The following is a 14,794-nucleotide window of genomic DNA, read 5'->3' on the forward strand; positions in this document are numbered from 1 at the left end:
TCAAGATATCAGCATCAAATCTGGAACATGTTTACTCTGTCACATGAAGATGTGTTGCAAACCTTGTTGAGGCCCCCTGTGATGCTGAATTTTAGGGCTGATGATAGTCATTTTCTGTAAGTAACTTGTTCAACTGTTTTTGCAGTTGAAGAAATCAACATGAGATGTGGAATGTATGTGCATTGTGTGAAAGGTCTTATACCATATTAAGATCTCTCTGACTAGTCATGCAAGAGCTTAAGACTAGGGTGAGCTAGATATTTCCACACTTTGGGTAAGCATATTTGTGAGGTAATTTAAATAGCCAGGGTGGCTGATGCACAGGGATGTTTGCTGGGTAAATGGTATGTTTTATACATTATGAACTTGATTGAACATTAAGTGATGAATCGTTACAGTAATATAGTATTTAATATACCGAATAGCCTAACTTGAACATTAAGTGATGAATAGTCACATTAATATAGTATTTGATATACTGCATAGCCTAACTCGCAGCAACTAAGCATAGCATAGTTTATGAAGTTCACAATGGTAGTTATAGGATTGTTCTTATATTTGTGTGTACAAGCTTTAATTGGAACAAGTCGATTGTAGTGACAAACTGCAATTCTTGGTTGAGAGGTATGGGGTATTTGTATACACACATTGGATTGGTTGAGAGGTATGGGGTATTTGTATACACACATTGGACTAAAGATTTGGTTAAGAGAACAGGCACCAAAAGTGCAAAATTCTTTTCCTGTAACTTAAACAGTAGTCACATTAAACACAATGGAAATCAGTGGTACATGAATGATGTTATAATACTTATTTGGTATACAAGTCAAAAGAGCTGTTGTAAAGGAAGGGGATGAGGGTTAGATTTTTTTATGTTTAGACTATATCTTCTTCAGAAAAAATCATCCATGGTTTAGATAGAAATTACTCAGTCCTTGATAGCAGGAAATGTCCCAGAATGGTACATGTAAATGTGCATGTGACACAGACCTGAAAAGGGCCACAAGCCCTTCAGTATTACCTTACTTTACCTCATCTTACCACCACAGGACTCCCCTTTTACCAATCCTTGTCCACCAGGCAGGACCACTTTTCAAGAAGTATGATGTTTTGTTTGTATCTTTTTGGAGTGACTGTAGGACAATTGAAAAGTAGGTGTTCATTGTCTTTAGTGTGGAAGTTGCATTTTTGGTATGAAGAGTCTTGTGATATGTTGCAATGATGTTTACCATTTTGAAGGGATGGGTTGTATCCGGAGCACAGATAGAATATAACTTGTACTCCTTTAAGGAGTGTAGTTTCAAATGGTTTCTTTTCTAGTGAAGTTGAATATAAGACTGGGTTGGGGGTAGGGATGTTTGTTTAGTGCTTGTTAATTGAGTAAATGTGAATGTGATTTGTCATTGTTGGTGTTTGTAGTGGGTTAGGGATCTGTGAATATACATTCCTGAAGACTGACATTGTTGTTTTATTGTCAGGTGGTTTGGCCAGAAGAAACCAAAGATATTGCAAAGAATTGAATGCCAAGCATTTTGATTTGGGTCTAATTGGCAATATTTTTGTTTTAAGGGCAGTTAGTGAATGTATGTGGTTAGTAACCAGTTATATGCTCTCTTGTGTGTGGTTTATGGTTTTATGTTTGACTTTGAAAGGTAGGATGACCAGGCAAGTAAGGTATAGTTTTGGATGAAGTGGATTAGTTATTTGTATAGGTTATGGAGGGTTTCTTTTTCTGGTTTGAAATTGGACCCATATGAATTGTGTCGGAGTCATGGAAATGACCAGGAATAAGGAATAATGTGCATGATATTTATTGAATTTATTATTTTTTATTATCCATGGATCAAGAATAAGCTTGTGTGGAACAGGTTCAACATAAATAGGATATCATAATTCCTGAAACTTTAGGACCTGGAAAATTTTGTCAACATTATTAAGTTTTATTTAATGCCTTATTTTTGTTATTTTTGTTCCAACAATATTGTATGGTTGCGAGGCGTGGGCTATGGATAGAGTTGTGCGCAGGAGGGTGGATGTGCTGGAAATGAGATGTTTGAGGACAATGTGTGGTGTGAGGTGGTTTGATCGAGTAATTAATGTAAGGGTAAGAGAGATGTGTGGAAATAAAAAGAGCGTGGTTGAGAGAGCAGAAGAGGGTGTTTTGAAATGGTTTGGGCACATGGAGAGAATGAGTGAGGAAAGATTGACCAAGAGGATATATGTGTCGGAGGTGGAGGGAATGAGGAGAAGTGGGAGACCAAATTGGAGGTGGAAAGATGGAGTGAAAAAGATTTTGTGTGATCGGGGCCTGAACATGCAGGAGGGTGAAAGGAGGGCAAGGAATAGAGTGAATTGGATCGATGTGGTATACCGGGGTTGACGTGCTGTCAGTGGATTGAATCAGGGCATGTGAAGCATCTGGGGTAAACCATGGAAAATTGTGTGGGGCCTGGATGTGGAAAGGGAGCTGTGGTTTCGGGCATTATTGCGTGGCAGCTAGAGACTGAGTGTGAACGAATGGGGCCTTTGTTGTCTTTTCCTAGTGCTACCTTGCACACATGAGGGGGGAGGGGGGAGGTATTCCATGTGTGGCGAGGTGGCGATGGGAGTGAATCGGGGCAGACAGTGTGAATTGTGTGCATGGGTATATATGTATGTGTCTGTGTATGTATATATATGTGTACATTGAGATGTATAGGTATGTATATTTGTGTGTGTGGACGTGTGTGTGTATACATTGTGTATGGGGGTGGGTTGGGCCATTTCTTTCGTCTGTTTCCTTGCGCTACCTCGCAAACACGGGAGACAGCGACAAAGCAAAATAAATAAATATATATTTTTGTTATTCTTATTTAGTCTGCATGTCTTGTATTGTGACGTTGTGCACATACCTAACATGAGAAAAGTAGCAGTAGGGAACTATAATACTGTATTGAAGTGTTGGTCAAGTCAGCTTGCTCAACAGACAACTTAAGAGTTATGTCTAGGTACACTCTCACATCCAGAATAATAATATAGAAAAAAATCTGGCAAATTCCAGGTCCCAAACATTCTGGAATTTTAATATCACACCTGTAACATGCATTAACTTTGATGTAGTATCCATGTGTTGAGAACAAGGTTAAGCATACATTATTTAATTTTCTTTACCAGGACACATTATCCATGGAGTAAGGATGATGACTGTGTTAATTACAGTATCACCTTCCAACCTCCTGGATCTCTTCCTACCAGAGCACTTGCATCTTTCCCATCATCTGGTAACACATGGATCAGGTATGTGCCCTTTTATCTTATTGATTATGATAGTTTCATGCAGAAACTTCCCAGCTTAACTCCAATCTTAAAGCCCTACAGACCCCCATTTCCCTTTCCACTTATTGCCCTATATCACTTTTACCCTGAGTATCCAAACTCTGTTCAGTGACAATTCTGCATTTAAGTCATGTCTCAGTATCTCTGGGCATAATTTGAATGAATCTGAGAACCAGTTCTCATTAAACAAAATTATATGTACTAAGGTAAGAAATATGTAAAACTGCCAGCAAGCTTAGGAAGAGTGGATGGGTCATATAATCACGAGGCAAGGCAAGTTGTTGTGCCGAGTGAGGTAGGAGGTGCTGGAACTGTGGAAAGCAAAGAAGCTTGGAATTGGGAAAGGTAATGAGTTCAGCCCCTCAAGGGGTACTCTCGTTTTACTGGAGTGGCCAAGTCTCACCCAGCCTTCTTGTGGTGACCTCGTCAGTACACCCCTTAGGGGTGGAGGTAAAGGACCGACTATATCATGGCAATAGTTTTACATTTGGACAAACACCTGAGGTGTACTATTACTTTTAGTTTTGCCAATTTTTGAGCCTTCCTGCCTCTGGAAACACTGCACGAGAGTTGCCCTGTGCTAGTGACCTGTCATGGCTGAGGCACAAAAGACTAAGAAGTGGCACTGTAGTCTACCAGTTATGCCAGGGGTTAAAAGGAACAAGCGATTGAAATGGATAATGGCGCTGAATGTGAATGGGATGATGGGAGAATAAATGGAGGGAGATTGTGGAGAGGTTGAAAGTTGTATTGTGATGTGCTAGAGATTGGGGAAACCCTATATCTCTGGGCAGGGTGTGTGGAGTGCAAATGGAAATGATGAATGCAAGTTATAGGAGAGCATGTAGGGAGATGGGGTATGGACGGGAATGAGTGAAAATTATCGGGGAAGAGGAAAAGAGGGATTTGCAATTCTGCTATCACCAAGAGTATGGGAGGGTGTTACAGAGCGTGGATGGATGGATCAAGGATAGTGTGGGTGAAAGGAAAGATTTGGAATGTGAAAGATGCCAGTGGCATGAGAAATGTGGGAGGTGAGCTGATTAGAAAGGGTAGTGAGTGGTGGGATGAAAAAGTAAGATTGTTAGTGAAAGAGAAGAGAGAGGCATTTGGACGATTTTTGCATGGAAATAGTGCAAATGACTGGGAGATGTATAAAAGAAAGAGGCAAGAGGTCAAGAGAAAGGTGCAAGAGGTGAAAAAGAGGTCAAATGAGAGTTAAGGTGACAGAGTATCATTAAATTTTAGGGAGAATAAAAAGATATTTTGGAAGGAGGAAAATAAAGTGCGTTAGAGAACAAATGGGAATGTCGATGAAGGGGACAAATGGGGAGGTAATAACTAGTAGTGGTGAAGTGCGAGGGAGATTGAGTGAGTATTTTGAAGGTTAGTTGAATGTGTTTGATGATAGAGTGGGAGATATAAGGTGTTTTGGTCAAGGTGGTGTGCAAAGTGAGAGGATCAAGGAGAATGATTTGGTAAACAATGAAGAGGGAGTGAAAGCTTTACGGGAGATGAAAGCCGGCAAGGTGGCTGGTTTGGATGGTGTTGCTGTGGAATTTATTAAAAATGGGGGAGTGTTTTGTTGACTGGTTGGTGAAAATATTCACTGTATGTATGGTTCGTGGTGAAGTGCCTGAGGATTGGCAGAATGCATGCATAGTGCCATTGTACAAAGGCAAAGGGGATAAAGGTGAGTGTTCAAATTTCAGAAGTATAAGTTTGTTGAGTATTCCTGGGAAATTATATGGGAGGGTATTGATTGAGAGGGTGAAGGCATGTACAGAGCATCAGATTAGGGAAGAGCAGTGTGGTTTCAGAAGTGGTAGAGGATGTGTGGATCAGGTATTTGCTTTGAAGAATGTATGTGAGAAATACTTAGAAAAACAAATGGATTTGTATGTGGCATTTATGGATCTGAAGAAGGCATATGATAGAGTTGATAGAGATGCTCTGTGGAAGGTATTAAGAGTATATGGTGTGGGAGGCAAGTTGTTAAAAGCAGTGAAAAGTTTTTATTGAGGATGTAAGGCATGGGTACAAGTAGGAAAAGAGGAAAGTGATTGGTTCCCAGTGAATGTTGGTTTGCGGCAGGGGTGCATGATGTCTCTATGGTTCTTTAATTTGTTTATGGATGGGGTTGTTAGGGAGGTGAATGCATGAGTTTTGGAAAGAGGGGCAAGTATGCAGTCTGCTGTCGATGATAGGGCTTGGGAAGAGGGTTAGTTGTTGTTTGCTGATGATACAGTGCTGGTGGCTGATTCGGGTGAGAAACTGCAGAAGCTGGTGACTGAGTTTGGTAAAGTGTGTGAAAGAAGAAAGTTAAGAGTAAATGTGAATAAGAGCAAGGTTATTAGGAACAGTAGGGTTGAAGGACAAGTCAATTGGGAGGTAAGTTTGAATGGAGAAAAACTGGAGGAAGTGAAGTGTTTTAGATATCTGGGAGTGGATCTGGCAGCGGATGGAACCATGTAACAGAAGTGAGCCAGAGGGTGGGGGAGAGGGAGAAGGTTCTGGGAGCATTGAAGAATGTGTGGAAGGCGAGAACATTATCTCAGAAAGCAAAAATGGGTATGTTTGAAGGAATAGTGGTTCCAACAATGTTGTATGGTTGCGAGGCGTGGGCTGTAGATAGGGTTGCGCGGAGGAAATTAAATGTTTGAGGACACTATGTGGTGTGATCAAGTAAGTAATGAAAGGGTAAGAGAGATTTATGGTAATAAAAAGAGTGTGGTTGAGAAAGCAGAAGAGGATGTATTGAAATGGTTTGGTCACACAGAGAGAATGAGTGGGGAATGATTGACAAAAAGGATATATGTGTCAGAGGTGGAGGGAACAAGGAGAAGTGGAAGACCAGATTGGAGATGGAAGGAAGGAGTGAAAAAGATTTAGAGTGATCAGGGCCTGAACATACAGGAGGGTGAAAGGCGTGCAAGGAATAGAGTGAATTGGAATGATGTGGTATACTGAGGTCGATGTGCTGTCATTGGATTGAACCCGGGCATATGAAGCATCTGGGGTAAACCATGGAAAGTTTTATGGGGCCTGGATGTGGAAAGGGAGCTGTGGTTTTGGTGCATTACACATGACAGCTGGAGACTGAGTATGAACAAATGTGGTCTTTTGTCTTTTCCTAGTGCTACCCTGCAGGGGGGATGCTATTTCATGTGTGGCTAGGGTGGTAACAGGAATGAATGAAGGCAGCAAGTATGAATATGTACATGTGTATATATGTATATGTCTGTGTATGTATATGTATGTTTCTATTGAAATGTATAGGTATGTATATGTGGGCATGTATATATATACATGTGTATTTGGGTGGGTTGGGCCATTCTTTTGTCTGTTTCCTTGTGCTACCTCACTTATGCGGGAGACACCAACAAAGTATAACAGAAATAAGAAATATATATATATATTTTTTTTTTTTTTTTTTTTTTATACTTTGTCGCTGTCTCCCGCGTTTGCGAGGTAGCGCAAGGAAACAGACGAAAGAAATGGCCCAACCCCCCCCATACACATGTACATACACACGTCCACACACGCAAATATACATACCTACACAGCCTTCCATGGTTTACCCCAGACGCTTCACATGCCTTGATTCAATCCACTGACAGCACGTCAACCCCTGTATACCACATCACTCCAATTCACTCTATTCCTTGCCCTCCTTTCACCCTCCTGCATGTTCAGGCCCCGATCACACAAAATCCTTTTCACTCCATCTTTCCACCTCCAATTTGGTCTCCCTCTTCTCCTCGTTCCCTCCACCTCCGACACATATATCCTCTTGGTCAATCTTTCCTCACTCATTCTCTCCATGTGCCCAAACCATTTCAAAACACCCTCTTCTGCTCTCTCAACCACGCTCTTTTTATTTCCACACATCTCTCTTACCCTTACGTTGCTTACTCGATCAAACCACCTCACACCACACATTGTCCTCAAACATCTCATTTCCAGCACATCCATCCTCCTGCGCACAACTCTATCCATAGCCCACGCCTCGCAACCATACAACATTGTTGGAACTACTATTCCTTCAAACATACCCATTTTTGCTTTCCGGGATAATGTTCTCGACTTCCACACATTTTTCAAGGCTCCCAAAATTTTCGCCCCCTCCCCCACCCTATGATCCACTTCCGCTTCCATGGTTCCATCCGCTGACAGATCCACTCCCAGATATCTAAAACACTTCACTTCCTCCAGCCTCTCACCATTCAAACTCACCTCCCAATTGACTTGACCCTCAACCCTACTGTACCTAATAACCTTGCTCTTATTGACATTTACTCTTAACTTTCTTCTTCCACACACTTTACCAAACTCCGTCACCAGCTTCTGCAGTTTCTCACATGAATCCGCCACCAGCGCTGTATCATCAGCGAACAACAACTGACTCACTTCCCAAGCTCTCTCATCCCCAACAGACTTCATACTTGCCCCTCTTTCCAAAACTCTTGCATTTACCTCCCTAACAACCCCATCCATAAACAAATTAAACAACCATGGAGACATCACACACCCCTGCCGCAAACCTACATTCACTGAGAACCAATCACTTTCCTCTCTTCCTACACGTACACATGCCTTACATCCTCGATAAAAACTTTTCACTGCTTCTAACAACTTGCCTCCCACACCATATATTCTTAATACCTTCCACAGAGCATCTCTATCAACTCTATCATATGCCTTCTCCAGATCCATAAATGCTACATACAAATCCATTTGCTTTTCTAAGTATTTCTCACATACATTCTTCAAAGCAAACACCTGATCCACACATCCTCTACCACTTCTGAAACCACACTGCTCTTCCCCAATCTGATATATATATATATATATATATATATATATATATACTTATTTGGATGATTTTTGCAGGGAAAAAATGCAATTGAGTGGGAGATGTATAAAAGAAAGAGACAGGAGGTCAAGAGAAAGGTGCAAGAGGTGAAAAAGAGGGCAAATGAGAGTTGGGGTGAGAGAGTATCATTAAATTTTAGGGAGAATAAAAAGATGTTCTGGAAGGAGGTAAATAAAGTGCGTAAGACAAGGGAGCAAATGGGAACTTCAGTGAAGGGCACAAATGGGGAGGTGATAACAAGTAGTGGTGATGTGAGGAGATGGAGTGAGTATTTTGAAGGTTTGTTGAATGTGTTTGATGATAGAGTGGCAGATATAGGGTGTTTTGGTCAAGGTGGTGTGCAAAGTGAGAGGGTTAGGGAAAATGATTTGGTAAACAGAGAAGAGGTAGTAAAAGCTTTGCGGAAGATGAAGGCCGGCAAGGCAGCAGGTTTGGATGGTATTGCAGTGGAATTTATTAAAAAAGGGGGTGCCTGTATTATTGACTGGTTGGTAAGGTTATTTAATGTATGTATGACTCATGGTGAGGTGCTTGAGGATTGGCGGAATGCGTGCATAGTGCCATTGTATAAAGGCAAAGGGGATAAGAGTGAGTGCTCAAATTACAGAGGTATAAGTTTGTTGAGTATTCCTGGTAAATTATATGGGAGGGTATTGATTGAGAGGGTGAAGGCATGTACTGAGCATCAGATTGGGGAAGAGCAGTGTGGTTTCAGAAGTGGTAGAGGATGTGTGGATCAGGTGTTTGCTTTGAAGAATGTATGTGAGAAATACTTAGAAAAGCAAATGGATTTGTATGTGGCATTTATGGATCTGGAGAAGGCATATGATAGAGTTGATAGAGATGCTCTGTGGAAGTTATTAAGAATATATGGTGTGGGAGGCAAGTTGTTAGAAGTAGTGAAAAGTTTTTATCGAGGATGTAAGGCATGTGTACGTGTAGGAAGAGAAGAAAGTGATTGGTTCTCAGTGAATGTAGGTTTGCGGCAGGGGTGTGTGATGTCTCCATGGTTGTTTAATTTGTTTATAGATGGGGTTGTTAGGGAGGTGAATGCAAGAGTTTTGGTAAGAGGGGCAAGTATGAAGTCTGTTGTGGATGAGAGCTTGGGAAGTGAGTCAGTTGTTGTTCGCTGATGATACAGCGCTGGTGGCTGATTCATGTGAGAAACTGCAGAAGCTGGTGACTGAGTTTGGTAAAGTGTGTGAAAGAAGAAAGTTAAGAGTAAATGTGAATAAGAGCAAGGTAATTAGGTACAGTAGGGTTGAGGGTCAAGTCAATTGGGAGGTAAGTTTGAATGGAGAAAAACTGGAGGAAGTAAAGTGTTTTAGATATCTGGGAGTGGATCTGGCAGCGGATGGAACCATGGAAGCGGAAGTGGATCATAGGGTGGGGGAGGGGGCGAAAATCCTGGGAGCCTTGAGGAATGTGTGGAAGTCGAGAACATTATCTCGGAAAGCAAAAATGGGTATGTTTGAAGGAATAGTGGTTCCAACAATGTTGTATGGTTGCGAGGCGTGGGCTATGGATAGAGTTGTGCGCAGGAGGATGGATGTGCTGGAAATGAGATGTTTGAGGACAATGTGTGGTGTGAGGTGGTTTGATCGAGTAAGTAACGTAAGGGTAAGAGAGATGTGTGGAAATAAAAAGAGCGTGGTTGAGAGAGCAGAAGAGGGTGTTTTGAAATGGTTTGGGCACATGGAGAGAATGAGTGAGGAAAGATTGACCAAGAGGATGTATGTGTCGGAGGCGGAGGGAACGAGGAGAAGTGGGAGACCAAATTGGAGGTGGAAAGATGGAGCGAAAAAGATTTTGTGTGATCGGGGCCTGAACATGCAGGAGGGTGAAAGGAGGGCAAGGAATAGAGTGAATTGGATCAATGTGGTATACCGGGGTTGACGTGTTGTCAGTGGATTGAATCAGGGCATGTGAAGTGTCTGGAGTAAACCATGGAAAGCTGTGTAGGTATGTATATTTGCGTGTGTGGACGTATGTATATACATGTGTATGGGGGTGGGTTGGGCCATTTCTTTCGTCTGTTTCCTTGCGCTACCTCGCAAACGCGGGAGACAGCGACAAAGAAAAAAAAATATTTATTTATTATTTATTTTGGTTTGTTGCTGACTCCCGCATTAGCGAGGTAGCGCAAGGAAACAGACGAAAGAATGGCCCAACCCACCCACATACACATGGATATACATACATGCCCACACACATTTAGACATCCCAATCTGAGCCTTTGAGGAGGATGAGCACTCCCCGCATGACTGCTTCTTCTCTTGCCCCCTTTTAGAAATTTAAAATACAAGGAGGGTAGGGTTTCCAGCCCCCAGCTCCCGTCCCCTTTAGTCGCCTTCTACGACACATGAGGAATGTGTGGGAAGTATTCTTTCTTCCTTATCCCCAGGGATATGATTATGTACACGCGTATATATGTACATGTCTGTGTACGAGTGTTTATATATATCTAAAGAGAAAGAGAAGAGAGAAGACGATTTGGATGATTTTTGCAGGGAAATAATGCAAGTGAGTGGGAGATGTATAAAAGAAAGAGGCAGGAGGTCAAGAGAAAGGTGCAAGAGGTGAAAAAGAGGCCAAATGAGAGTTGAGGTGAGAGAGTATCATTAGAAAATTTTAGGGAGAATAAAAAGATGTTTTGGAAGGAGGTAAATAAAGTGCATAAGACAAGGGATCAAATGGGAACATCATGAAGGGGGCTAATGGGAGGGGATAACAAGTAGTGGTGATGTGAGAAGGAGATGGAGTAAGTCTTTATGAAGGTTTGTTGAATGTGTTTGATGATAGAGTGGCAGATGTAGGGTGTTTTGGTCAAGGTGATGTGCAAAGTGAGAGGTTAGGGAGAAGATTTTGTAAACAAAGAAGAGGTAGTAAAAGCTTGCGGAAGATGAAACCCAGTAAGGCAGCGGGTTTGGATGGTATTGCAGTGGAATTTATTAAAGAAGGGGTGACTGTAATTGTTGACTGGTTGGTAAGGTATTTAATGTATGTATGACTCATGGTGAGATGCCTGAGGATTGGCGGAATGCTTGCATAGTGCCATTGTACAAAGGCAAAGGGGATAAAAGTGAGTGCTCAAATTACAGAGGTATCAACTTTGTTGAGCATTCCCGGTAAATTATATGGGAGGGTATTGATTGAGAGGGTGAAGGCATGTACAGAGCATCAGATTGGGGGAAGACAGTGTGGTTTCAGAAGTGGGAGGATGTATGGATCAGGTGTTTGCTTTGAAGAAAGTATGTGAGAAATACTTAGAAAAACAAATGGATTTGTATGTAGCATTTATGGATCTGGAGAAGGCATATGATAGAGTTGATAGAGATGCTCTGTGGAAGGTATTAAGAGTATATGGTAGGGAGGCAAGTTGTTACAAGCAGTGAAAAGTTTTTATCGAGGATGTAAGGCATGTGTACGTGTAGGAATACAAGAAAGTGATTGGTTCTCAGTGAATGTAGGTTTGCGGGATGTGTGATGTGTGATGTCTCCATGGTTGTTTAATTTGTTTATGGATGAGGTTGTTAGGGAGGGGAATGCAAGAGTTTTGGAAAGAGGGGCAAGTGTGCAGTCTGTTGTGGATGAGAGAGCTTGGGAAGTGAGTCAGTTGTTGTTCGCTAATGATACAGCCCTGATGACTGATTTGTGCGAGAAACTGCAGAAGCTGGTGACTGAGTTTGGTAAAGTGTGTGAAAGAAGAAAGCTGAGAGTAAATGTGAATAAGAGCAAGGTTATTAGGTATAGTAGGGTTGAGGGACAAGTCAGTTGGGAGGTAAGTTTGAATGGAGAAAAAACTGGAGGAAGTGAAGTGTTTTAGATATCTGGGAGTGTGATTTGGCAGTGGATGGAACCATGGAAGTGGAAGTGAAACATAGGTTGGGGGAGGGGGCGAAAGTTCTGGGAGCATTGAAAAATGTGTGGAAGTCGAAAATGTTATCTTGAAAGCAAAAATGGTATGTTTTGAAGGAATAGTGGTTCCAACAATGTGTATGGTTGCGAGGCGTGGACTTTAGATAGAATGGTGCGGAGGAGGTGGATGTGCTGGAAATGAGAGATGTTGAGTACAGTATGTGGTGTGAATGTTTTTCATTGAGTAAGTAAGGGGAAAAAGGGGTAAGCAGAGATGTGTGGTAATAAATAGAGTGAGGTTGAGAGAGCAGAAGAGGGTGTTTGAAATGGTTTGGTCATATCGAGAGAATGAGTGAGAAAGATTGACAAAGAGATTATGTGTCAGAGATGGAGGGACGAGGAAAAGTGGGAGACCAAATTGGAGGTGGAAAGATGGAGTGAAAAATATTTTGAGTGATCAGGGCCTGAAACAAAGTAGGAGGGGGAAAGGCATGCAAGGAATAAAGTGAATTGGAACGATGTGGTAACCAGGGTCCAACGTCTTTCATTTAATTTAACCAAAGGGGATATGAAGTGTCCCCGGGGGTACACCATGGAAATTCTGTGGAGCCTGGGTGTGGAAAGGGAGCGTGGTTTTGGTGCATTTACATGACAGCAGAGACGATTGGAACAAATGTGACCTTTGTTGTCTTTCCCACGCTACTTCCGCACATGCGGGGGGAGGTTTTTTTCATTTTTCAGGTTTGGCAGGGTGGCGAAAGGAATGAATAGGGCAACAAGAATTATGTACATGTGATAATGAAAAGTTGGTTTTGTATATTGTATTTATAACGTAACTATAGCATGTATATGTGCGGGTTGACAGTATTTTAAATTGTTATTTGGGTGGGTTGGGCCATTCTTTTTGTCGTTCCTTCACTACCTCACTAACGCGGGAGATAGTGACAAAGTAAAAATAAAAAAAAATATTAAATTTTAAATTTTTTTGCTTTGTCGCGCTTCCGCGTTATGAGGTACGCAAGGGAAAAAGACGAAAGAATAGCCCAACCCCCCCACATACAAAAAGTAAACATACCCTCCACACACCATAATACATAACAACCCACTCCCCCCATGTGGCGGGTAGCGCTAGGAAAAGACAACAAAAGCCCCATTCATTCACACTCTCTTTAGGCCCCCTTCATTCCCCAAAATCAGTCTTTTGCGTCATGTAATAATTCACCAAACCACGCTCGCTTTTTCCACATCCGGGCCCCCCACAGAACTTTCCCATGGTTACCCCCAGACGCGTTCACATGCCCTGGTTCAATCCATTGACAGCACGTCGACCATTATACCACATCGTTCCCAATTTTACCCTATTCCTTGCACGCCATTCACCCTCCTGCATGTTCAGGACCCAAACTACATCAAAATCTTTTTCACTCCATCTTTCCACCTCCAATTTGGTCTCCCACTTCTCCTCATTCCCCTCGCACCTCTGACACATATATCCTCTTGGTCAACCTTCCTAACTCAATCTCATCCATGTGATTAAACCATTTCAAAACACGCCTCTCTGCTCTCCTCAACACACTCTTTCTATTACCACACATCTCTCTTACACTATTATAAAAAACTTACTCGATCAAACCACCTCACACCACAATATTGTTCTCAAACATCACATTTCCCCAGTAAGCACATCCACCTCCTGCGCACAACTCTATCCAAAGCCCACGCCTCCGCAACCATACAACAAGTTTTGAACCAACTATGCCTTCAAACAGACCCATTTTTGCTTTCCGAATAATGTTCTCGACTTCCGCATATTCTTCAAGGCTCCCAGAATTTTCGCCAAACCCCATCCCCCACCCTATGATCCACTTCCCCCGCTTCCATGGTTCCATCCACTGCCAAATCCACTCCCAATATCTAAAAGACTTCCCTTCCTCCAGTTTTTCTCCATTCAATCAACTTACCTCCCAATTGACCTACACTCAACCCTACTGTAACCTAATAACCTTGCTCTTATTCATAAATTACTTTACAACTTTCTCCTTTCACACATTTTACCAAACTCAGCACCAAGCTTCTGCAGTTTCTCACATGAATCAGCCACCACGCTGTATCAGGCAGCGAACAACAACTGACTCACATTCCCAAGCTCCCTATACACAACAATACTAGCACACCTCCCCTCTTTCCAAAACTCCTGCATTCACCTCCCTAAGCAACCCCATCTATAAACATATTAAGACAACACATGAGACATCACACACCCCTACCGCAAACCTACATTCACATGAGAACCAATCCCTTTACCTCTTCTTACATGCACACATGCCTACATCCTCGATAAAAATTTTTCACTGCTTCTAACAACTTGCCTCCTACTAAATACTCTTAAATACATTCCACAGAGCATCTCTATCAACCACCTATCATTATTACCTTCTCCAGATCCAAAAAATGCTAAACAAATCCATTTTTTTTTTCTAATTATTTATCACAAAACCTTCTTGAAAAAAAAAACACCTGTTTTGAAAACTGGGATTTTGGGGTTTTTGGCAGCAAGGGAAACCCATGGAAGTGGAAGGGAGTCACAAAGGGGGTGGGAAAGGGGGGGCGAAAGACCTGGGAGCTTTAAAAAAAGTGTGGAAGGCAAGAACATTATCTCGAAAAAGCAAAAATGTGTTATTTGAAGGAAAGGGTTTCCAACAATTTTTTTATGGTTACGGGCATGGGCCCAAAATTGGGTTGTTT

At 42.0% G+C, this 14,794-nt stretch overlaps 1 protein-coding gene across 2 annotated transcripts in view; it reads left to right on the top strand.

Annotated features, from left to right (window-relative positions):
- Positions 1 to 14,794, top strand: part of LOC139754664 (uncharacterized) — a 337,643-nt gene that overhangs the window by 226,053 nt on the left and 96,796 nt on the right. For both annotated transcript variants that reach the window (XM_071672209.1, XM_071672210.1), the window contains one exon: positions 3,154 to 3,276. In XM_071672209.1, the coding sequence (XP_071528310.1) occupies positions 3,154 to 3,276 (123 nt within the window). The remainder of the gene's footprint in view (positions 1 to 3,153; positions 3,277 to 14,794) is intronic.

The sequence above is a fragment of the Panulirus ornatus genome, chromosome 17 (genome assembly GCF_036320965.1).
Source record: "Panulirus ornatus isolate Po-2019 chromosome 17, ASM3632096v1, whole genome shotgun sequence".
Taxonomy (NCBI): Eukaryota; Metazoa; Arthropoda; class Malacostraca; order Decapoda; family Palinuridae; genus Panulirus; species Panulirus ornatus.